General features: G+C 47.2%; 1 protein-coding gene across 4 annotated transcripts in view; it reads right to left on the bottom strand.

Annotated features, from left to right (window-relative positions):
- ALDH1A2 (aldehyde dehydrogenase 1 family member A2) overlaps positions 1-25,999 on the bottom strand; it is a 94,764-nt gene that overhangs the window by 19,378 nt on the left and 49,387 nt on the right. For all 4 annotated transcript variants that reach the window (XM_061595171.1, XM_061595174.1, XM_061595173.1 and 1 more), the window contains 3 exons: positions 17,900-17,961; positions 9,934-10,062; positions 9,713-9,826 (listed from right to left, as the gene is read on the bottom strand). In XM_061595171.1, coding sequence (XP_061451155.1) covers positions 9,713-9,826; positions 9,934-10,062; positions 17,900-17,961 — 305 coding nt within the window. The remainder of the gene's footprint in view (positions 1-9,712; positions 9,827-9,933; positions 10,063-17,899; positions 17,962-25,999) is intronic.

Below are 25,999 nucleotides of genomic sequence, written 5' to 3'. Positions count from 1 at the left end.
CCTGTTATACCTCTTGTAGAGAAAACTAAACACTGGAAAACCAGGAGAGACCCCAATAAGCCGGCAGGTTGTTGGCCAAAGCTGTTCCTGGCGGCGGGGGCTGGGGAAGACTGCTCCCCGCCTTGAATTCCTCCTCCTACACCTGGTATTCATCCCTCCAGATAGAAGAAGCTGTTGAGAGGAGCAGAGGAGCATGCAGGCAACCTCCAGCTTCCTAGGCACAAGGAACGCACTCGCTTCCTTTGTCTGGGGTGGTGAGCAAAATCCCCCACCACTCCATTTGGCCTTGCCAAAGGTGAGCAGATGACGCAAGCCATTCAGGTCCATATCCCAAGGCGCAGTGGCCAGAGGGCACAGATCTACAGGCAGAGAAAATGGGCAGACCATTTCCCTGAATTTCTCTTCAGTGGTTTCTTGGAGTGGTGGCTCACCAACAGAAGGAGCATGTCTTCTTTCTCTCCCCCCCCCCATTTTTTCCTGTTTACAGCAAGTGTGTTGGCAGCCTGGCATTATCCACAATGTCCCAGACGCAGTTTCATTCTGGGACAATCGGGGTATGTGTGTGAATGCAGGCTACAAAAAATGGTGGAGAGTATTTAGAGACTATTTGTTTTCTCAAAAATGTCTTCTGAGAAATTTCTGCTCCACTCAAGTAGGGCTTGGGAACTGGAGGAACAGTGCCGGCTGAGTGATTACTTCACCTCTGTGATGTCAGCATGCCAGGCTGTGGTTTAAAGACACAAGAAGAAGAGCAAGGCCAGAAAAGGGGGTGCCTCCTCTTGTGTGTCCAAGAGAAATGGTCATGTGTACAAAACGTACGGTCTTTACCATCACCATCACTTGGCAATAGGAAACGTGGTAAAAACAATGGTATAAGATGGCACAAATCCAAAGCAGAGGTGAACTAGCCACAAAGTGCAGGAGGAGAACAGAGTGCCAGCCTCTGGGAAGTTCCCTATTGAAGTGAGCAGAGTTACCAGAACAGCCACGCAACACTGCGCTGTAGAGGAAAGGATAGACCTTCAGATCTACACTTTCCACAAGCTTTGGCTCACTGATCTGGGCCCAAGACATTGTGATATTTGGGGGCAGCAAATCCAAATGTCACCATCACCGTGGTGGCAAAAATCAAGTAATAAATCAAAGAGCAGGCAATCTGTTGCCTTCAATGGTACTCCTAAATCTGCAACCTCATCCTGTTTTTATTTATTATTTATTAAATCTCTCAGTTGCTTTCACAGCCTTTCCCTGCCACTAAGTGGTCAAAGCAAAATTTACATCCATTGGTTTCAGATCACAGCTAAAACCTCAAGGAAAGAAAAGCCAACTACCAAGAGCGGAGTAGAGCAATCTAAAACTGCAGCAAACTCAACAACAGATATCAGCAAAAGCCTGAGCAAAGAGGGGGATCTCCCCTGGGGGCAGGAGGGGGGAACTGTATGAAGAGGAAGCCAACTTCATCTCCCAAGGGAGGGAGTTCCCCAGAGTGGCTGTCACAGGCAACAGGGAAAGAAAGACCTGACCCCACCTGAACAGCCATGGTGGTGGTAGTACATGACGGGGCCAGCCCTGTAAAGGAAACCACATGAATCAAAGCCTCTCCTAGCACCTCAGTGAATGTCGAGGTACAGGCTGCTTCTGTCCTCTCTTGAATGACGATTCACTCATGATTGTTTCAGGATGCATTATTTTTACCCGGCCTGTCCAGGGGTAAGAGAAGCTATGCAGAGAGACAAAGTGGCGGCAGCTGCTGCTGCAATCATTGATCCCGGCAAGCAGTTCTTTCCAGTTTTCACTTTGGAAAGGGTTGGAAGGGAGGTGGGATGATGGCCTGTCTCCGCTGCTGTGCACTTTCTTCCCCCTCCCCACTCAATCTCTTGGCTCTTCCAAGGCACTCCCCATGGAGAGATGGCCCAGCCCAGCGAGGGAATGCCAGAGGAAAGGTTTCTCCCCCGGAGATAATGGAGCAGAGCTGCTTTGTCATCAGGGATGTTATTGGCACAAACATCCGCCACTCCTCATCCCCAGTCTGAATAGGCTGTGAGGCTCTAGCTGGCTGGGAGTATTCCTGGTGAAGTGGTGATGAGGGCCCAGAACAGGCTGGTACCCAAGGGCCCAGGCATGACTGGAGCTAGCCCTGCCTGAGGGGGTGCTATTTCAGATATTTGAGGTGGTCTTTCAGATATTTGGGCCCTAAGTCAGCCAGGGCTTTAAACACTGATGCAAATACCTTGAATTGGGCCCATAAATGAACTGACAGCCAGTAAAAAATGACATTGCATTTGTCCCCAAATACGAATGAAACACAGATCTGTGCTCATCTCCTCTAGCCATGTGAAGGCCACAAATCCCCCTGCCACAGCCTGTTGAAGCATCAGTTTGCTATTTCCCAATTCCCTGACTCTTCTGCCTGATTCTGGCTGCCCAACTCTTTCCTACGTTATCAGGAGAGGTCGGCTTTCATTCACTAAAATGGGCCAAAGTGCCCATGGTGCTTTATCAAACAGATCACTTTTTGCCTAAGGGGGACAAGCAGTTGGGAGGTTTGCAGTGGAATCACTACCAGAGGAAATTTTTTGCTTCCAAAAAAAAAAAAAAGCTCAGGGAAGGGTCAGATACAAGTTTCTGAATTTTGCCAAAAAGATCCTGCCATATGCTCTGTTTGGTATAGTTTGGCCCTTGCGTGAGCAGCACAATGGCAGGCCCGCCTGCTTCCATGCAGCTTCGCCTCCACTCCAGAGTGTGGATCTTGCATGGAACAAATGTGCCACATGCCCATCGGATGGGCCACCCTTGGTCAGAAAAGCAGCCTAACCTTTCATCCTTCTCAGTTCAGTTCTAAGGCATTTGCTTAAGAATTGAAGCAATTTTGGTTAAAGAACAACAACTTGAAACACATGTATTGAAATAAGTCATGGATACATTTGGGTCCCCCCCCCCATGTATGTTATCTTGTATAAACATGTGTCATTAAAATGTGATTTTTTTAAAGCTCTGCTTGAGTCACTTCTGGGGGAAGAATGTCTTTCTTTTTTCTTTGTCTTCTTAATTACTAAATAATAATCCAATTAATTTATAAGCACATTGAGAGGGTCAAAAAGATCTGATGTTCTCTGTGATTATTCATGTTCTATTCATCTTCATTTGACCCAATTTGTTTCCAATTAATTTGCTTTCTGGTGCGTGAGCTTTAAAATATGTTTTAGAGTTGCTTTTGTGAGCTCTTTTGTGGCTGAGAGGAAGGTTAAATATCAAAACAAACTCAGCGCGTAGTTAAACTATGGAATTTGCTCCCACAAGACGCAGTAATGGCCACCAGCTTGGATGGCTTTAAAAGAAGATTAGACAAATTCATGGAGGACAGGGCTATCAATGGCTACTAGCCGTGATGGCTGTGCTCTGCCACCCTAGTCAGAGGCAGCATGCTTGTGAAAACCAGTTGCCGGAAGCCTCAGGAGGGGAGAGTGTTCTTGCACTCGGGTCCTGCTTGCGGGCTTCCCCCAGGCACCTGGTTGGCCACTGTGAGAACAGGATGCTGGGCTAGATGGGCCACTGGCCTGATCCAGCAGGCTCTTCTTATGTTCTTATGAATACAATAGAAACAAACTAGGCACTTGCAGGTATTATAACGTTTTCAGACTGCTCTGTCAAAGCCTAATCCCATGCAAAACACACAGTGCGGTTCTGCATGCAGTTCAGAAAGGGCCTGCTTGCTGCCCAAGGGTGCGCCCATGCGCCCACCCACCCAGAGAAAAGTAAGCAGGAGACACTCTGTGGCTCAGGTGAGCCAACCCAGCAGCGCACAGAAGTTGAACCCACAGCCACTGCCCTGCAGGTTCCCCTCAACCCAGTCCACAGAATAGTTGCATTTCAGGGATCAGCTTTCCACGGAAACTAAGCTCAGGGGCCTCCCCCAAGCTACCTGGGTTTCTGGATAGGGCTGAGAGCTTGAGAGAAGCTTTGCCAGCTGGGTCTCATCCACTTCATTTGCCACTTTCCCCCTACATACTGTTGACCCAAAACATTCCAGCACCTGTGGTGAGAAGGCCACATGGCACCAGGACACCCTCTAGAAATCCCAGCTGGACTTGTGCAGGGGAGTTTGTGCCCTGTGGCTCAGCTCAGCCCGTCTCCTCCTTGCGCAGGGGTGGTGCCCTCCAGATGTTGCTCCCGCTACCCAACCACTGGCCATCCTGATGAGAGGTGTAGCCCAGCAACATCAGAGGGCCCCAGCAAGGGAAAGCTGCTTTAGCTTATGAGGGTTTTAATTTTGAAATGGAGTATTAGCATGTACATTCAGCACACCGCCACCTTTATGCCACTGAATGAATCGGTGGCCAATCTCCAGATGTGGCTGGACTACAGCTCCCATCATCCCTGGCTGCTGGGGCTAGTGGCAGGTGGAGTCCAAAAACACCTGGAGGCACCGCATTGGCTACCCCTGTCTTAAAGGAAACTCCCACGCTCTCTCTGCTGGCCCCTGCCACGGCTGCTCTCAACAGGGTGCAGCTAATTTGCCCTCCCTCTCCACAAGGGTCCTAGCATGGGGTGCCACCAAAGTTTTTGGGATCTGAGGGTTCTTCTGACAGAGTAATTCAGTAAGTGAGCACAAGGCTTCCCACCCAGGGTTGCTCCTGACTGTCCCTGCTGGCTTTTAGTGCAAAACACTCTTGGAGCAGAGGGGAGAGCTGACCCTAGCCCTGTTCTTCACCCCGGAGGTGCCCACTCTGCCTGGGTCCTACAACATCATGACATCCATCTCACTTAGGGACACCTGCTCAAGGCAGGGCCAGTGGTGGGAATAGAACTGTTAGCTGCAAACATTTGCTTGGCAGGAATCAGTCTTGGACTCTCCTGTAGTTTGCTTTGATGGTCTTGCCCAGTATCTTGTTGACTAATGATGAGTTCATGCTTTGTTAAACTCACGAGATAAAGAAAACAGGCTTGCAAGCAAATCAGCAAACCATTTCCTTGAGCTTTTGACTGAAGTTGCTCAGCAATCTGGCTAAACATCTTTGAGCATTCACAGAGCTGGCGCCAGGCATGACTGAGCCCTTGGGCATCGGCCTGCCCCAGGCCTGCCCACACATTCTACCTACCTCTAGTGTTGCATAGTTTCATGTGAATCAGCCCCTTAGGGAAGCCCCTGCTGCCATCTTGGCTGATGGTAGGCATGCACGCACAGCATGCATGGCATTCATAGCAACAGGAGAGGTAGGTGGGGCATGCGTGCAGGCGTATTGAAGCCCACATACTGTCTGTATTGGGGGGGGCCTGGGAGCTCCTTCTCCACAATCCATGGCAAGTTCAGGAGCCAATGCTGCCATGCATCATGGAACAGGAGAGCTACCCTCCCACCCCAAAGAGGGGTCCTTCAGGGTCCCTTGGCCAGGATCTGACCTGGCCACCCTCTGGCGCCAGCCCTGAGAATCCATCAAAATTCTTTCTTTCTTTCTTTCTTTCTTTCTTTCTTTCTTTCTTTCTTTCTTTCTTTCTTTCTTTCTAAATTGGGAATTTATGTTGTTTGTGTTGGGTATGTTTCTGTTGCATCAACGAAATCTTTCCTACGACTTATATGGACAACATTTTATTGGATCACACTTTAGTTGTTTTGTGATCTACAGTTTCTGCCTGGGGGACACTGAGGGAGGCGTATATCTCCCAGTTATGTGGAGACCACAATGCGGTTGTCTCAGACCAGAAGTAACCGCAATCTATGGCCGAAGGCTTGCAAAGCTACTTAGAATGCAACCAGATATCTGCAGCTCACTTCACACCCAGGCTAAAACTGCTTGTGAGCTTCCCAAAACATCCCCCCCAAGCACCTGCCTCATCTTTTCCATTTGGCCCTAGGCCCTTTTCAGTCCCTCAGAGTTGCCTCGGTGGGTGGGATTGTGGTTAGTCTAACCCAGCGTTCTGCTCCCAACAGTGACCAACCAGGAGCACGAGCAAGGCATGGAAAGTAGGCCCATCCATTGATCTTGCTCCGGTCTCAGGAAAGGTATAATCCAAAGTGCACTGCCTCTGCACATGGAGGTTCTGTTTAGCTACCATGACTTACAGCAGCTTTCCCCAATCTGGTGCCCTCCAGATGTTTTAGACTGCAACTCCCATGAGCCCCAGCCACTGTTAGATCCGTCCTCCTCCATGAACGTGTCCAGTTTGTTTCTGCAGCCATCTAAGCAAGCAGCAGGGCAGACAAGGAGAGGGAGGAAAGGGCTAGAGTTGAAAGCCACATGATGCAGGCACAAGTGAATCTGTGTTAGGTTGTTTTATTTTTTTGTCAGAGGACTTTGGGGCATTTTGCTACTGGGATCTGGGGTGGGGCCTCACAAAGACACCTTTAAAGTTATTTCCACAGCTGAGTTTCCATTTGGTTTGCCATTGGCATTCCATTGCCTGTTTTCTGCTTTCTCTTTGTCCTCAATAACTTGACATTCATTTAACAAAGGGAAGAGAGGCAGGAGGGCAACTTAAGCCACACCGGTTATGAAAACATCCCAACGCCTGCAGGCCTATCACTCACTGTAACTTCCCAAGGCCAACTTCCAGGCTGCAAACACCTTTCTTTCTAGGTCCCCCTTTCCTTTCTTTGCAGATAACCATTTTCTGCAGCCCATTGTTGGAGTAGGATGGAAAATATCTATGGAAAAATTCCGAGCAGGCTCTCAGTCCGCCTCCTAAAATCATTCTCGCAGACCCTCACTCATCTGTCTGACCCTACATCTTTAATTCTCTGCCTGAGTTCTGGATCTTTTTTTCCTATGTAAGTACAAACCTGTGCATGCACATCAATTTTAAAAAACCGGAGATATGTTTTTACACTCTTCTGGGGGTATGTCAGAACAGAAAAATGCATGAAAAGCAAAGGACCTTTAAGGACCAATCACCTCAAAGGGGCAGACTTAAAGGCATGACAAAATGCAAAGGCGAAATAGATCCCCCCCCAAATCGCCCACATGTATGGATGTCTGAAAATTCAGGTTTTAAAAAATAAATCCGAGCACAAACAGGAGTTGTATGGATCTTGAGACCACCAACTGGATTCTGAAGTTAGGTATGGATAGGCCCTTTCTTTGCACCATTTCTTCTGCTTCTGATGGCTCCACAACTGAGCTGAGCCCTCGCAAAAACAAGCATGCGCACAGATCTCACGTTTGATTTTCCTTCTCCCAAATGCAGCTTTTGGACCTTGGCCTCTGGGTTCACAAAGAGCTGGCATTTTTGCAGAGCTGTCCCTAATGAGCCATGGCATGAAACACAAGGGATGGGGATTGTGCAGGCAAGTGATCCGTGACAGGAGAGTTCGTGTAAGAAGGTGCAGGCTGCCTGCAGGCTAGAAAAAAACCGTCACGCTGCTGCATCCCCCCTACCTGGGAGAGTGAGCCATCAACGGGAAAGGAAGCAGGGTGCTGGACTGGGATCACATCAAAGGCTCAACAAAGATCCTACATATAGTTCTTCCCCCCCCCAACAAACAGCCATTATTTAGGAGCTGGTGGATGACCAAACAAAAGCTAGCCATCACCATATCGACATCTTGGAATGTATTTGTCATGAAGATGAAAGACGTCAGTGCGACTTGAGTCTGCAAGTTTTCTGCACATTTCTCCCTGCAAGATCCAATCATCTCTTGGGCCCCTGCTCCAAATCCCTCAACCTTGGGAGGTGAGGCTGGTCTCCATTAAAGGCATGGCTTTTCTCGCTGTGGCACCTCCTCTAGGGAATGCTTTGCTGAGCAAAGTCTGTCAGGCTTCATCCTAATTCTGCTTCAGGCAAGTGGTGAAGACCTGGCTTTTAAAAGAGGTGTTTAGTTAATTGTGTAATTTTTGCTATTTTTGGGTCACTGGAATTTGTTAAACTGGGTGAATATTGTTATCCTAGTAATTTTAATGTATACTGATTTTTTTTAAAAAAAATCAGTAACACAATGTTTGTGTTATTCCATTCTCATTGCTGTTGAGTCTCTTTGATGGGATAGGATAGGAAACTTAATAATAAATAAATACAAATTAATATTTAATTTTTAACAATTATATATACAAATATAATATCAGAACAATAGTAGACAGTTTAAATGGCATGGAATAAGATGGAGAAAGGACTACTGACTCCACTACTAGACTTGGTCACCATCCTACTTTGAAAACTTGTTGTTAAAAGGTGGCACATAAATATTGTAAACAAAGAAATCGCTGTTGCATCCCTGAAAACAGCTGGCGGGGCCAAACTGTAACCCCCACTGCAAGCCCCGCTGGTCCACGCTAGGGTCTTCAGCGCAGGCTGCTATTTGGCTCTAATGGCCATTTGGGGGCAAAGAAGCCTTCCTCTTGCCAAACCAGCAAAAATTTCAGGGGCTTGTAAAATTTAACGGTCATTTGAGGTGAGCGTTACCTGGAAGGAACTTTTGGGCCCAAATCTGGCAAACCTCACTGGACTTTCGATTGCCTACTAACAAGACTTCTTCTAATTTTGCTAAAATATCCCCTGCCAATCCTGGCACCTGGAGGTGGTAGAATAGAAAATCCAATGACAGCAGGAAATCCAGTCATGAGGTTGTATAAGGGATGTTCAATTGATACAGGCGGAAAAAAACAAACCATTTTCACCCTTATTAAAGCTAGGCAAGCTTTGTTAGTTCTGAGAAGCCCAACGCTCTGTGGAACAGCTGATCTTACAAGACTGTTTGGAAAGTGTTGCTGTATTGACTTACTGTTACAACAATTCCACAGTGCAGGAAAAAAGAACAATATGGAACAGTTTACACTCACATTGCATTAAAATGTTCCAGCTGTTCCCACTTTAGGTTCTTAGAGAATTGCTTTTTTTCATCTCTGTAACGCTTTTCACTTCCTATTAGTAAGGCTCTTAAAGGCAGGTATCGAGTTAGGACAAAATCCACAGCATTCTGAGTTTAAATGACTATTAGAAAGGAAAGCCCTCTGGAATGATGCTAAAAATTTATTTTGGCTACCAGAGACAATTCTGAAACTAAACCCATCTGTGTTTTTCCTCCTGCATTCAGGATAGCATCCTGCATGAGAGTCTGTTTAAGTGAAAAACAGGCAACATAAAGCTACAAAGTCTTTCGGTGCAACTTGCTTGTCCTTACCAGACTCTCTAGAACTCTCCAGTGTTGCTATGAACAGGTTTCAGCCAGAGGTGGCTTTTGCATGAGGCAAGACCCAGGGGCACACTAATTCTTATCCCTTTTTATGTTTATTTTATTTTAAAACACACCACTCTTCCAAGGTGGCTTAGCAGTAATAACCCAACTCCTCCCTAGACAAGCTCATGGCTGACTGTCACACCTATCCATCTCATCGTACCAAATGACAGTTTCATAATAGCCCAATTTATTGAGGATCAAAACACATGCCGCCTCTGTGAAGGGCCCCCAAACTAAATGGCTCTTCTTCAGGTCTGTTTTGGAAGAGGGGAGGGTGCCAGCCCTCCAGCTGTCCACAGGTAATGAGTCTTCCTCCTGCAAAGCCCCACTGAAAGGAACAGGTGATTGGCAGTGCTGCCACACATCTCCTAAGAAGTTCAACAAGGCTTACGCAAGAGGCCTTCCTGTCTTGAATGTGTGAGGGAAAGCTGCCATTTGCATTTTCCACCTCAGGCACCAAAATGTCTTGGGCCAACCCTTCCCTCCTGAGAAACTGGTCTCTAGTCCAGGTGAAATCAAATATCCTCTAGAATGCACACTTACCTCAGTGGATCCAGTGAAGGCAATCTTATCTATCCCCACATGGGAAGCAATCGCTGCACCGGTGGTTGGGCCAAATCCTGGCAAAATATTGACCACGCCTGGTGGAAACCCAGCCTGTTGCAACAAAGAGAAAGAAGAGGGGAGGGCTGGTTGTTTTGGGGAATGGGTCCCACCCAAGCCAAGCTGGGCAGCTCCTGGGAAGCACCCGGGCCCCCCCTCACCTCCTTGATGAGGGCTCCCATGTGGAGAGCGGTGAGTGGAGTTTGCTCTGCCGGTTTGATCACAACGGTGTTGCCGCAACAAAGAGCAGGTGCAATCTTCCACGCAAACATCAGCAGGGGGAAATTCCACTGTAGGAAAGAATGCTTCAATCATCACTAAAAAGACGCCACAAGATCCAAGAATTCTTAGCTGGTTACTTAAACATTTTAGTGGAGGGCACCAGGTTGGCAACAGCTGTTTTATCCAATTAGTCAATTGATGACATTTATTTAGTCCATTTCTAATCCACGTTCTCTCTCAAAGCAGTTTACAAGAAGGAAAATCCAAACACATAACAGTGTGTTTGACAATAACATAGGGATGTAGTAGAATTTCACCCAGTTTGGGTTTGGTACCCAATTTTCCATTATGTTGCTTATTCTCCATCATTGCAGATGGGATTTTTCTGCAGATATTTTCTAAAATGGATTTGTTTTTTAAAAAAAACCCTCTAAAATATCGATATTACGAATGATAACTTTATCAATATTTCATTTATTGGTATTTCCTTTCAAAGTATCAATATTAACAAATAATTTTTGTGAGAGAAAAAAATTGAGCGGTAAAAGCAGTGACTAGTGGACAAAATCTTAACGAGAGGGCCAGCCTTCGCTGTCTTTTACTCAAAGTTTTAACAAGAATTCCAGCCAGGCATATCTCTGGTTTAACCAGAATACCAAAACAATACATCTTAAAAAAGAAAGGGGGGGGGAAGTACCTAAAACATAGGATGGCCAACGGATGTCTTAGGGATGACGTTTGCTATATGATTCCGGCCAGTTTTTCAATTCGTCAAAAGGTCTGTCAGTTCCTATTCACTATAAATTGTGTTCCACCAGTTATCACAATTGCTGGTTCTCCCTTTCCCCCCTGGAAGTTGTTGGAATAGTTGGAACTTGCATGTTCACTTTAAGGGATATTTGGGGAAATATCCCATGTACCTGTTCACCATGATGTAACTTCCTAATGGGTGGGTTTAGTTACCTGGTTTCCTCCTCCTTTGTCCTGGGGATTCTTGCATAATTTCCATTACTGAGCTTTTTACCTCTGGGAGAAAGACTAAAATGGACTAAGACTTCTACTTTTTCTTTCATCTAAGCTAGAGCCTATGTTTCCTGAACATATGAAAGGTCGTGAGTAAATATTCTTTATCTTTTACCTAAGAAGATTGTGTCTGTTGTTATTTGTCCTAGGGAAAGCTGTGGACTGGTTTTATCTCACTCTGCTGCTTGCATTTTTATATCTCTGCTAAGAAATAGGACCACGAAACTTAGTTCCTATTTCATTTTATATTTTTAAAATACCAAACAGAAATTGCATAATTTTCTCCATTATTCCTTATGCTACTGTATTCTTACATAATGTATACAGCAGGAAACAGATTACAAAAATAATTAGGTAAATAATTATGTAATGCTTACAGCAGATTTTTTTAAAAAATTATCGTGTCACTAACAGCCGCCAACACATGCAAAGAGTGGGAGCCTGTTCGACGATGAGATGAACTTGAGGATTATCCCAGAATTCGATACCAAATCCAATTTTGTGAATATTCTCCACCATCCTTACTGATGTCCCTGCATATTTTATGGCTACCATAATAACTGTGGGGTCCACATCCCACAGTTAATCAAAACCATTAGCCTTTAGTAGCCTTTAATGTGGCGGCACCTACCCCGTGGAATTCCCTCCCCTTAAATATTAGGCAGGCACCATTTCTGTTATCTTTTGGTGCCTTTTGAAGACTTTCCTCTTTCAACAAGCCTTTTAAGCTGAGACCTATCCCAGTTTGCATCTGTGTTGGAATTGCTTTTTAATAGGTTTTTTAAAACTTTTTTAAAAAACAATTTCTAAACCCCTTTTAAAAGATGTCTTTAAAGCTTTTAAAAATGTTTTTAAAGTTGTTTTGTTTTAATGTATTTTAAGGTCTGTTTTTATGATGTTTTAAAGTGCTTTTGTTTGCTGCCCTGGGCTTCTGCTGGGAGGAAGGGTAGGATATAAATCAAATAATAAATAAATAAATAAAAATGGGGGGGAAAACCCAAACGTCTTAAGAATGTGAGAGAGGCTCTGCGGGTTCAGACCAGAAGCTCATCCAGCCAAGGACTTTGTTTCCGACAGTGGCCAGTTATGCCAGGCATGAAGGCCACGGCCAGCCACACACACACACACACATACCCTGCCTGCCCTGTTACTCTCCCTGCCACTTGGTGTCCAGAGAGATGCTGCCTCTGATCATGGGAGCTCCCTTCTGCAGTCACCACGGCTAATGGCCACTGACCTACTTCTCACCCCTCATGGCCTTGTCTCAGTAGAGAGTGGCACATCACCACCAGCATCACATCTTATGACAGTGAATTCCATCAGTTAATTATGCACTAAAATACATTATATACAGTTCTGATATTCATCAGAAACACTCCTGGGGATATTTTGGCTAACTATTTAAATGATAAAGCACTTTAAAAGCCCTTGTAGGGGGTGCAAATGGAACCCCTATTGTTGAACAGACCCATACAAACACAGATTAGAAGGCTTAGCGGTGCTGATTTTAATCAGAGCTGGCACCGGGCTTCAGATCTCCAGTTTGACCTTGGCAGTTTCCGAGATGTCTTGCAATGCTTGTTTTAAAATGCTTGCTAAGTTGTGGATTTTTAGTAGGTGAGGAAATGCCTTTTAATTACTGCTTGAATGCTTTTGCAGGGACTCTGGTTTTAACAGTGAATAGCCACTGAAAATCAAGAGTTGCAGTTACAAAAGGGAAACTGGTATACGGTTGCATGGTTATTAGAGGAAGATTAGCACAAGTGCTTAGCCAAAGATCAGGCTCAGTGGATGGACCTCTTCCACGGAGCCCTTGGCTTGAGCAGTACATTCTCGCAGGCCAACCTTCTGAAAATAACTCAGTCAGGCTTTTACTGAGGAGAGCCCTCAGGCTCTGAACCTGGTGCACATAGCACAGCTGGAGAACCCGGGCCCCTCCAGATGCTCAGATCAGACAGCATGGCCTATGGCAACTGAAGTCTGGAGGGAGTATAACATGCGGCCATGTAAGCATACAGGACAGAACAGGATACTCACCTGGACATGCAAACAGAGACAGTGCTGGCTCCAGGATTTGGAAGGTCTTCCTTGGGCAAGGTGCCCCTCCATACTGCTATCAGTGCTGCCCATTCACTTGCCATCCCCACCTGGCCCTGATCCTCCCCACAGCCCAGATTAAGAGGCCAAGGGTAGAGCCTGAGTGGTTTTTTTAAAAAAGGAATCTGCTTCAAAGAGATTTCACAGCTGATCAGCAGATCAACCCATTGCCCCTACCGGTGTGGCCAATGGAAACACTTTGTTGTAGGCAACTAGTGTGCTCAGAGCCCAAGATGGGCTGTGACTGTTGCTCCTGATGAATACACAACAGCCACAAGGAGGAGGAAGAGGAGGAGGAGCAGCTGCATCAACTCCCACCAGGCCATTTGGGAGTCAGCCTGGGACTCTGCCTAACCCTAACTCCCAATATCAGAACACCTAAATCAGGGATAAGGAACGCTTTTCAGCCCAAGGTGGTGGGTAGGGCCAAGTAAAAAGTGGGTGGACCAAGGACTCTGACCTTTGCTCCTACACACACACACCCCCCACCCTCCAGCCAGGAAAGGAAGACGCCTGATCGTCCTTCCAGCCCAGCAAAAGAACTCAGGGAAGGCATGAGGGTGGGGAAGGGGTGTGGCCTGGGAATGTGCTGAGGGCCAGATAAATTGATTGTGTCCACCACTTAGAGAGTTGTCTAATTAAGGGAGCGATAAATCTTTCTAAATAAACCCATCCATCCATTTGGCCCCTGGGCCTCCGGTCCCCCACCCGTCTTAAGTGTTCAAAGCATGTCACCTATATTATCTCCATAAATCTTACAGCGGCCAATGGAGGGCTCCCAACTCAGCGGCAGAGCAGCACTGCCGTTGCAGGCAGACGGTCATGGGCTCAGTCCCTGCCTTCCCCAGCTAGAGAATCTTGGACAGCAGAGCAGAGAAAGATGGAATCTGGAGATCTGCAGCCCCACAGCCAGTGGCCCCATTTAAGACAATTTCATGCCATCATTATCCTCATAGCTGGAGACAGAGTATTATTTTGAAGAGAGCTTAAAGTATCCGCAGAGCAGTTTCACTTTCCAGAGTCCACACACTGATTCCTTTTGTAGTATAAACAATGCAGCACCTGCATTTTCCCCTCTGGGGAAAATAACACTATCCCTCTCCAGCCCATATCATGGAGGCTGCAGCTGAGAGGTGGGGGAGGGGGAGCTTGCCTCATGCTATTTCATGGAGGGGAGAGTCAACCCCAAACCTCTGCAGCTCACCTTTCCAGGCTCTGCTGCTTAGTTACTAATGACACTGACATCTGTCCTTTCCTCCAAGTTGCTCAAAGCAGCAGGCATGCCTCTCCTGGACTCTATGATATCTTCATCATAACCCTGTGAGGTAGGTTAGGATGATTCATGGTCATCTGCAGCAGGAGTAGCTGCTTGCCTAACCTGCTAGATGCAATGCTCTCTCTGCTAGGCTATGTGGTCGCTGTGTTTACAATAAAGTACATCAGGCTGTGGCACAGGAAGGAAGATCAGGGCCAACCCATTGGCACAACTGAGAGAAAGCAACTTTGGGCGCCTCCTCTCCTGGCACTTTTCCATCCCAGCTGGTCATTAGAATAACTTGTAACTAAGCACAACTCCCACCATCCCTGGCCACTGGCCATGCTTGTTGCAGGGGCTAACCAGAGTGCTGGTGGTTGTCGCTATATCCTGCCCTTCCTCCCAGTGGGAGCCCAGGGCGGCAAACAAAAACACAAAAAACAGTCTAAAACATCATAAAAACATCTTTAAAAAGCATATTTTAAAAGAAAAAGCTTTAAAGGCATCTTAAAAAGCAATTCCAACACAGACACAGACTTTGGTTGTAGTTCAGCAACATCTGGAGGGCCAAAGGTTCCTCACGCTTGACACGCCACCTCCATCAGCAGAGACTGCTAAGAGACTCTGTTCCACAAGCAACAGGGTTTCTCAGTGATGGCGCCTCGGCCTGGGTCGAACCCTATCTCTCAATTGGCATGGGGCTGTAGAGGGTGCAGAAGGGAGGCTTCCCCTGGCAAGGAAGGCTTCTGCAACATATCACTCAAACAGGGAGGCCTGCTGGGCACCTTCTCTTTACATCTAGGCGCCAGGCCTTTGGTAGGCTATCTTAGCCTTTTCTGTTTGGGTTTTAATTTTGTATATTGTATGTTTTTAAATTCATTTTATACTGTATGTTCTTAAACTGTGTCGTAAGCCCATCTAGAGACCACTGGGTATGACGTGACTAACAAATTAAACATCATCATCATCACCACCACAATGACAGGAAAGGGGCAGTTGCAATTGGCACGGAGGAATTTGTCAATTTTGGTCTCTCTTTTTCCTGTCTTAAGTTTGGGTCGCCATTTCCACATCAATTCGCAATTAAAAAATAAATAAAAAGTCTAGTCCATCAGCATTTCAGTACACATTTTTGTACGTTATTTCCCCAAATATACTGCATTTTTGTATGTTTTTTTTCACTTACATGTTTTTTATGCACCCTTTCCCCTAATATTTGTGGTTTGTACACGTTTTGAACTACATCACAAAATTCAGAGAAGTGCTATTTTCGAAGGACAGCTGTGTTTGCGTATCGTTTTGGGGAGTACATATTTGGTAGGTTTGTATTAAAATGCAAAATAATGCCAAGTGGTGTTTTAGATGCTATAGGAAGGCTGGGGCAGGGAGACAAGGAGGTAGCTGTGCTCCCTGATGTGCCTCCCTCCCAACCCCCGGTGGTCAGTGGCTGCAGCCAAGCAGTTGAATCCGGAGGTTGCGGAGGGGGACGTTTGAGTGCAAGGGAAGGGGAGGCTTAGGAAAGGGGAGGAGGGGCAAAGCAAGCCCTGGTGCCAACAAGGGAAGGGTGTTAATGCTGCCATAGCCGCACACCTCCCTGTTGGCACTGGTCCAACTCGGCATGGCTTGTCTAGCACAAAAACAAGGGGGGGTCAAGGCAATGTCAAGTTCAGGGAGGCTTGGATTTCTCCTTTCTTCCTATAATTGATATCTTTACAACCAAGCTCTCCCTCACCCCACACATGATGCTATGGTTTGTGGTCACCCTGAACACTGACACACACACAAAACACGTTCTGCTTTAGCACATCATGAATCATCACCATCATCGTCATCGTCATCATCATCATCATCATCATCATCATTATTATTATCATCATTATCTTTATTTTTACCCTGCCCTTTTTCCAAAACTGGAACTCAGGGTGGCTTACAAGTAAAAACGAATACATATAAGCAGCATGAATGAATGAAGCATTCTAATTTAGTTTAACTTAAATTTATACAAATTGTTGTAATTGATTTTTAATTGTTTTTATGTCCTGTGGTATTGTATTATGATTTTACTGTACTTTGTTCACCGCCCAGAGAGCTATTGCTAGTCGGGCGGTTTATAAGCTGAATTAATAAATAATAAATAAAATAAAATATAATAAAAACATACAAAAACCTGCAATTAAAATTAAATTAAACTGTATACGACATTAAAACCTTTAAACATACACTTAAAATAGTTAAAACAGTTTACAGATAGTGCAATTAAGGCAGTAAAACAATATTCACCCCGGGCTCTGCCCAAAGTGAGAAGCAACTGAACCCTTTTCCAGAAGGTGAACTGTTACACTTGGGAAATAGTGACCCGAAGGACTGACAGGGAAACTTGTCAGAGTCAGGCTGTGGATTGTGCCCACCACACCGAGCCACAGGGGGAATGGCAAGAAGAATGCCAAGTGATGGTCTCTGCCCCAGTGGCATCTTTGCAATCAAGGGTAGAAAACAGCACAACATTCACACTGGACAATTTGCAACACGAGGGCACATCCGATTCTAAGCACCCCCCTCCTCTCAGTCGCGGCCTTTGCACTTCCTCTTCCCAACATCTTCTCCTGCCCTGAGTTGGAAGCTTTGACTTTGGCCTTCCCCAGGAGATGGGCAAGTTGTCCCTGCATTGGGAGCTTGTGCATCAGTGGGGGGGAGGGGAGTGAATGACGGGCAGGTGCAAAACTGCGTGTCACTGGGGAGAAGTGGTCTTTTCTGTTATACATGGGAAGTAACTCTGTATTAGTCACAGATATATTCAACATCCTCTTTGCATCTGCCTTTCCAGACCCGCTTGCCACTGGTCTGACAACAAATTTGCTGGATTAGGAGGTGGTGATGGGGGTCATGGCTGGAACACACCTTCACCCTGGGGCAGAGGAAGAACCTGGCCCAGCCACATCCAGGGGCCCCCTCTGGAGAGGGCACTCCTCAACAAGCCTCCAAAGTGCTCCCTTTTGCCCAACGGATGGACCAGTCAGCTGGACTGCCTATTTCTGGAGTTTTGTGCCCTGTTAAGACAAAGAGGGGAAAGAGGCAGCCCCTACAGACCACCTCCCTGGATCCCAGAGTGTTTCTGTTATATGGCAGTTTAGACACAGAGATATAAAAAGACCCGACTAATTAAAAAAAGGGGGCTCCATTTCCTCCTTGTTGTGCAAACATCTCTGTTGTCCAACAGCCGGCAGATGATAATCCTGTGTTTTGCTTTGCTTGCTCCTGTCCAGGGCGTTCTGTGACTTGAGGCCTCGCCTGCTAATAACACTCGCCTCCTAAAACTCTATTAGGATGTGCAAATTAGCCTTTCTAGGACGGCTGTTAAAGATATGTCAACAATGTCTGCTCAGTTCCCCCCACATGCTCCCCTTACCCCCCCCCATTGCCCAGTATCCCATAATGAAAAACACACATCGCAGAAACCTGGGGCTTATGGTCCTTTTCAAGGCAGCCGATTCCAATGAAAATAAATATGAGGTGTGAGCAAAGATACTCACAGGGATGATCTGTCCACACACACCGATGGGCTCATGTCTTGTAAAGGTGAAATAATCTCCATCTGAAAGAGAGAAGCCTGGTTACTCTCAAAAGCACTTTGGCCTGGCAATCAAAAAAAAAATCCCACTGGGGAGGAGGTTGATTGGTAGGATTTTTTAAATTATTATTAAAGATACCAAAATACTACTGGAGAATATCCAGCTGGGAACCCCGAAAGCCAGATCATGCAAACTCATTTGCTGTGTATTAAACAAATGGTTTGCAAAAATGTCTTCCTTTAGGATTCTTACTGTTCTGCCCTACTTCACCTTTCCTACTAAAAAGTCCACGGGTATCGGCTACAGAGCTCCAGAATGTGGCAGAAGGCTCTGGGCACCCAGTGAATTCACAAAGCATGCCGGGTGACCCTCCTGAGGGTAGAAACCCACTCCCTGTTCTGCCGGTTCCAGTGCGTCTCCACCTCTCTCTTTTGAAAAGGGGGGCACGATGCTAGCCAAACCCCACTATTTTCACCGTAAAACCTGGTGGGATCAGCTTGAGTGTGGTTTTTTAAAAATTCTGCTTCAAAGAGATTTTGCAACTGATCAGCAGTGCTACGCCAGTTGGCTGCTGTACATGGAAGGGGACCACCATATTGCCCTTTGTCTCTGGAAACTAGGGATGGAAGGATCTGACCATTTCTAATTTTTCCAATCTCAAATTCAGTTCTCCATATTTCTGCAGCAATTTGTGGATTTAAAAAAAATCCTCACGAAAATTCTTCTATGAAACACATTTTTATATGCAATTTTGATTAAAGTACACATTTTTGCAAGCAATTTCTCATCATACAATGCATTTTTGTATGTTATTTTCACTAATAATATATTAATTTTTATGCACATTTCCCTTTAATATATGCATTTTTGTAATGTCCAATCAAAGTTTTGTTTGACTGGAGAACTGCCCTGGAGAAGTGCCAGTTTCGAAGGATGGCTGTGTTTCGCCTCTCATATTGCGTCAGAATGTGCAAATTGGACAGATTCACTTTTAAATGTGAATGGAAAGGCACCTGCCCCATCCCCCCTGGCAGCAACATGCCCTGGGGGAGCCCTACTGGGTCAGAACAAGGATCTGTCGAGTCAAATGCTTCTAGCCAGCCAGCCAGGACTGATTCTTACCACCTGTCCCTCTCTGGAGGGATACATAAGCCGGCTGGCTGAGGTGGCCTGGGAGACCCAGTGCCTGCAGGAGGAAGAGACCATCGCCCAAGGGAAGGAGAGGCTGCTGCTGCTGAGGGACCACCACCTCCACTGCCCTTCCCTGTGGGACTTCTGCCTGGCAGGACCAGGCCCCAGGTACCCAGCCAGCCAGGACTGATTCTTACCACCTGTCCCTCTCTGGAGGGATACATAAGCCAGCTGGCTGAGGTGGCCTGGGAGACCCAGGGCCTGCAGGAGGAAGAGACCATCGCCCAAGGGAAGGAGAGGCTGCTGCTGCTGCTGCTGCTGCTGCTGCTGAGGGACCACCACCTCCACTGCCCTTCCCTGTGGGACTTCTGCCTGGCAGGACCAGGCCCCAGGTACCCAGCCAGCCAGGACTGATTCTTACCACCTGTCCCTCTCTGGAGGGATACATAAGCCGGCTGGCTGAGGTGGCCTGGGAGACCCAGTGCCTGCAGGAGGAAGAGACCAGAAGGGAAGGGAAGGAGAGGTTGCTGCTCTTGCTGCTTTCTTTCTGGGTGCTTATATGAATGCATGTTATGAGAGTGTGTATTTTATGTATTTGAGTTTTTTGTATTTTTCTTTTTGTATTTATAGTTTATAATGTGCCTGGGGAAGAGATCTTTCCATCTAGTGGGGAGACATGAGGGGGCCCCAATTGCCGTAGTGATGGGCAGAGGGAGGTATGGTGTTATGAGAAGGATGTGCCAGGTAAGGGGAACGCGGCCCAGACATGTTGTGGCTGTGCCTTGTTCCGGTCCTTCTCATACCCGCAGGGTTGTTGGTTGTCCTCTCAGCCAACTCTCAGATCTCCAGCTGCTGCTTTTTAATGCCAGATCGGTTCATAATAAAAAAACCCTCGTCCATGATTTGATTATGGACGAGGCAGCCGATCTGGCATGCATAACCGAGACCTGGGTGGGCGAACAGGGAGGAGTTAGTCTCTCCCAGATCTGCCCACCGGGGTATTTGGTTCAGCATCATGGTAGATCCGAGGGTCGGGGAGGTGGGGTTGCTGTGGTCTATAAGAGTTCCATCTCACTCACCAAGCACCATGTCCATACAACTACTGGTCTGGAATGTTTGCACCTTGTGTTGGGCCAGAGGGACAGACTAGGAATCCTTTTGGTGTACCGCCCACCTTGCTGCCCAGTGGCTTCCTTAACTGAGTTGACGGAAGTGGTCTCAGAGGTATTGTTGAGATCCCCTAGACTATTAGTACTGGGGGATGTCAACATTCATGCCGAGGCTACTTTGTCTGGGGTGGCTCAGGACTTCATGGACTCCATGACAACCATGGGGCTGTCCCAATATGTTAGTGGCCCAACACATATATCGGGGCATACACTCGACCTTATTTTTGTTACTGGACATGGGGATAGTGATCTGGATGTGGGGAGTTTTACATCTCTCCCTTTGTCATGGACAGATCACTGCTTGCTGAAGTTTAGACTTTCAGCGACCTTTTCCCTCCGCAAGGGTGGGGGACCTATTAAATTGGTCTGCCCCCGGAGACTAATGAATCCTGAAGGTTTTCAAAGGGCTCTGGGGGATTTTCCGGCTGATAGGACCGGCGCTCCTGTTGAAGCCCTGGTTAATCTGTGGAATGCGGAGATGGCCCGGGCTGTCGACACGATTGCTCCTGCGCGCCCTCTCCTTTGCAGAGCTCATTCAGCTCCTTGGTATACTCCAGAGTTGAGGGCGATGAAGCAAAATAGGAGGTGGCTTGAGCGGAGATGGAGACGAACTCCTGATGAATGCAACTATACGCTGGTTTGTGCTTTCACCAAGCGGTATATAGGAGCGGTGAGGGCGGCGAAAAAACAATATTTCGCCACCACTATTAAGGCATCTCTCTCCCGCCCAGCGGAGCTTTTTAGAGTTGTCCGAGGGCTACTCCATCTAGGCCTTCAGGACACTGTAGATACTTCGGTGGCCCGCTGCAATGAGTTTGCTGAGCACTTCCAGCATAAGATCTTACGCATTCGTCGGGACCTAGACTCTCATTTTATAGCAGTTAACCCTAGTGAGGTGTCTGGTGCACAGTCTTATCATGTTTTGTTGGATGAGTTTCAGTCGGTTCAGTTCGAGGACGTGGACAAGGTGCTTGGACAGGTACGTGCAACCACTTCGGTACTAGATCCTTGCCCCTCTTGGCTAATAAAAACTGGCAAGGAGGGAACAGTTGGCTGGGCCAGGGAAGTGATAAATGCCTCCTTGCGAGAGGGAGTGGTCCCTGGCTGTCTGAAGGAGGCAGCAGTGAGACCACTCCTGAAAAAGCCTTCCCTGGACCCAGAGGATTTCAGCAGCTACAGACCAGTGGCAAATGTTCCATATCTCGGCAAGATCTTGGAACGAGTGGTTGCTGACCAGCTCCAGGCGCTATTGGATGAAACCGATTATCTAGATCCATTTCAATCAGGTTTCAGGCCCGGTTTCGGCACTGAGACGGCCTTGGTCGCCCTGTTTGATGATCTATGTCGGGAGAGAGACAGAGGGAGTGTAACTCTGTTGATTCTCCTTGATCTCTCAGCGGCTTTTGATACCATCGACCATGGTATCCTTCTGGAGAGGCTTGCGGAGTTGGGAGTTGGAGGCACTGCGTGGCAGTGGTTCCGCTCCTACTTGGCAGGCCGTCTCCAGAAGATAGTGCTTGGGGAACATTGCTCGACACCGTGGGTACTCCAATGTGGGGTCCCGCAGGGTTCGGTTTTGTCTCCCATGCTTTTTAACATCTATATGAAGCCATTGGGTGCGGTCATCAGGAGTTTTGGAGTGCGTTGTCACCAGTACGCTGATGACACGCAGCTCTACTTCTCCTTTTCATCTTCCTCAGGTGAGGCGGTCAATGTGCTGAAACGTTGCCTGGACGCGACAATGGACTGGATGAGAACTAACAAACTGAGACTCAATCCTGATAAGACTGAGATGCTGTTGGTGGATGGTTTTTCCAATCAGATGGTGGATACATATCCTGTCCTGGATGGGGTTACACTCCCCCTAAGGAACAGGTTCGTAGTCTGGGAGTTGTTCTAGACTCTTCCCTGTCACTTGAGGCTCATGTAGCCTCTGTGGCACGGAATGCGTTCTACCAACTTCGATTGGTAGCCCAGCTACGTCCCTACCTGAGTAAGGAGGATCTTACATCAGTAGTACATGCTCTGGTAACCTCACGTTTGGATTACTGTAATGCGCTCTATGTAGGGCTACCTCTGAAGACGGTTCGGAAGCTACAGCTGGTGCAAAATGCGGCGGCCAGACTGCTAACAAGAACGAAGCGGTCTGACCATATAACACCTGTTTTGGCCCGCTTGCACTGGCTTCCAATACGCTTCCGGGCCAAATTCAAAGTGTTGGTATTAACCTATAAAGCCTTATACGGCGCGGGACCTCAATATCTGTCGGAACGCCTCTCCCGCTATGAACCGGCTCGTACACTACGGTCTGCTACGAAGGCCCTCCTCCGGGTCCCGACTCATAGGGAGGCCCGGAGGGCAGTGACAAGATCAAGGGCCTTCTCAGTGGTGGCCCCCGAACTATGGAATAGTCTCCCTGAGGAGGTTCGCCTGGCGCCGACACTATCATCCTTTCGGCGCCAGGTTAAAACCTTTCTCTACTCCGAGGCATTTTAATTTTTTGTTAATGATTGTAATGTTTGTAATTTGATTTTAGCCTTTGCTGTTTTTAGATTGTGAAATTTGATTTTAGACTGATGTTTTGTATTATATTGTATTTTATTGTATCTATGTTCACCGCCCAGAGAGCTATTGCTAGTCGGGCGGTATATAAGTTTTAAAAATAAATATAAATATAGGAAGCTCACAAGCAGGGCTTAAAGGCAAGAGTCTGTCAGAGGTAGACTTCCTCTGAATATGGAGGCTCCAGACAGCTCTCGTGACTAATAACCACTGATAGCTTTCCCCTCCTCCACAAAGTTTATTTAAATCCCCTTTAAATCCTACATGGGACCAAACTAGACAAGATCAACAAGTGGATCAACAATTGGCTCTCCCATCTCTTTACACTTTGGTAAATACCAGTTACGGGGGTGAGTGGGTTGGGGGGGTGTTCACTGACAAAAAATGGCAGGGGTGTTGTTATTTCTGCCCAGCATTGTTGTCATTCTGATCCACATCATCAGTCTCCCTGCACCCTCCCCCCATGGCTTCCAACTAGTGAAGAGAAGGGGTACCCATCATGAATCTCTCTCCAGTTTGGGGCTATTTCCCATTGCTGAGTGAAAGCTTTGCTGGCTGTCCACAGATGATTCATTCACTTTGCATCAGCCCACCCTCCACTGACAGCAGAAGCACACACACACACACACACTTAGAACAGTATGAAAGCTTAACAGGGTGTTTAATCTCCCACTGAATCCGGGTGCACTTAGCAAACAGCTGCCAAATTCAGCAGCCTTTGCATGCTGGAAGGATAGCAGAAGTGTTCAGGTGCGTGCCCTTGAGTCAAAGTGCATCTCCTCCTTACTCAAAGGCTTCATCTTTGGGGGGCTAAAATGTGATGACCTCCAATGTGCAACATACATGCACACTAATAGCCTCTTTAAAAGTCCCTCCCCTCCAATCCCCCCAAGGGCAAAAAAGGGACCGGGATTTTCCAGGGACCCCCAAAAGAGCAGCTGGGATAGCAGCAGTATGTGTCGTCATCAGGGCCGTACCCCCCCTTTTGTTCTTATTGCGGGGTCCTGAGGACCTAAAGAAGGGGTCAGCACCAGGGGCCATTCAGTCGAGATTCCTGCTCCCACCCCAGCCAGGCAGTGCCCCACAGGGAAGTCCCTCGCAGGGCAGGCAGGCAACTGCTCTCCCTGTTGGCTGTCTCCTGGAAACGGACATTGAGAGGGAGGTGCCTCTGAAGAGTTCCCTCTGTTGATTGGCCACTTCCTCGCCCTTTCAAGCCATCTGAGCGAGCAGCTGGCCGTGCCCATATCTTGTGGACAGGGAAGTCTTCCTCTCCCAGAGGAATCTGCTATGTTTCCACATGAGCCACTGATCTAGGAATGCTTCATGGCCAGAAGCAACAAATGCATACAGAGAAAGAACATGCCACCTTCTCCTCAGGGGCAAGTTGCTCATCCCCATTGAGAAAAATCAGCGATCCCATCAGACCAGAGCAGCACCTCCTCCGTGCCCCCAGCAAAACCTAGCTGGAAGAACGGTGAAACTCATGGAGAGTTGCAGTGGGCAGCCTCCTGCCTGTTTGGACAGACCTTCTTGGGCACACAGGAGCCTTCCGATATTTAGTTCCTTGATGTCCTCCCTCCCAATGAGTTTTGGGGATCCCAGGTGCTCCCCAATAGGCTTTGGATGGGTCACTCCATTCAATCCAGGCAGCACCGCTGCAAGACTATGCCTAGCGAGGGACAGACGCTTCGAAATTTAGTGGCAGCTGGTTGCATTTTGGGGAGGCATCTGTGCAAACATCTGGCCATGATAAATGGATGAATCCAGAAAGCATCCTGGTTTCTAAACATCGTTTTCAACTTGGCTTTGATTAGAAACAAGCCCCTTCCCTGGCTGGATGAATTTCTCCCCCCCCCCCAGTTCTCTTTGCTCCAAACAAAGAGGGTGGGGGGGGGAAATCAGTGTAAGTCCCAGACTGACCAGCTGGGATTTGCTTTTGCTCGTAGTGATGTTTTCAAGGCCCTCAGAGGAGACTCATAAAGACAGGCCACTGATCGGTGAAGGGGATCCAGATAAGAAGAAGCAGTTAGATGAAAGAGGAGAAGGGGAGAAGGAGAAACGAGTGGCTAATGAGGACAAGGCCCGACAGAGGAGACAAAAAGAAAACATTCTAGTGAGAGGACGGGGCCTGTCTTTTTGTGTGCAATACAAATCCCCAGTCCTGCCATGAGGAAATCCTAATTCAAGATCATCTCGAACACGTCTGCTCAGATCACACATCATTATCAGACTTGGAACAGGGGGCACTTGGAAGCTTATTCTGCTGCAATAATCTCATTTGGGAACTGGGCAACCTGAGTCTATTCCTGGAACAGCACAAAAGCCTTCTAAATCACAAGAAATAATGATTTGGGGATTGTTTTCACTTCCTTTCCTGTTTCTGAGACAACAGGAAAGATGGCTGGCAGGTCAGTTGGACACTATTTTTTTTTTGTTTGCAATGTTGAGAACTGAAAACATTTCCCTCTCCCATTTCACCTCTAAAAAGAATGGAAGCTTTGATTTTTAAGAAGTCAACAAAAGGAAAGAAAAACATTTCTGAAAAGATGCAGGCACTCCTTTTGAAATTTGACTTTTAAAGAAGATGAGAGGTATAATGCAGCCAGAAACCCTCTTGGGCAATGCCCAGTGAGACTGAGTCAGACCCTTGCCCAATCTCAGCCCAAGTGCTGCCTCCCCAATCCTCCCCAATCCTGGTGTGTCCCCCAAATGCTTTGGGCCCCAACTCCCATCAGCCCCAGCCGGCAAGGCCGTGTGACCCTGGGGCTGATGGGAGGTGGAGTCCAGCAACATTGAGTGGGCACCAGCTTGGGGCAGATTAAAAAGCCAGTGCCTTTCCTTTGCATCGCCGGGTACTTGACCCTTTTTTAAACTGGAGATGCCAAAGATGGAACCTGTGAGCTTTTGCACGCAGAGCAGGGTCGGAACGATGGTTCATCTCCAAACATTCTGTAATAAATACATTTATTTGTATTTATTGGGGGGGGGCTGCTTCCAGACAGCTGGTTTGTTCCTAGCATCACCTAATCATTGCTCTTCCATTGTAAGCTTCTACCAGGAATATTCTTTTATCCTCTCTGGGTGTGTTTTCCCCACAATGTTCCATCCACCTGAGTGGACATGATGTCGCAGCTGTGCGCCATGGGGCCATTTGCCATTCAGCACATGTTCACCAGAACACTTGTGGTGGGTACCATTT

Source organism: Rhineura floridana, chromosome 14, assembly GCF_030035675.1.
Source record: "Rhineura floridana isolate rRhiFlo1 chromosome 14, rRhiFlo1.hap2, whole genome shotgun sequence".
Taxonomy (NCBI): Eukaryota; Metazoa; Chordata; class Lepidosauria; order Squamata; family Rhineuridae; genus Rhineura; species Rhineura floridana.
The sequence above is the reverse complement of the archived record's forward strand: the minus strand, read 5'-3'. Positions and strand labels throughout refer to the sequence as shown.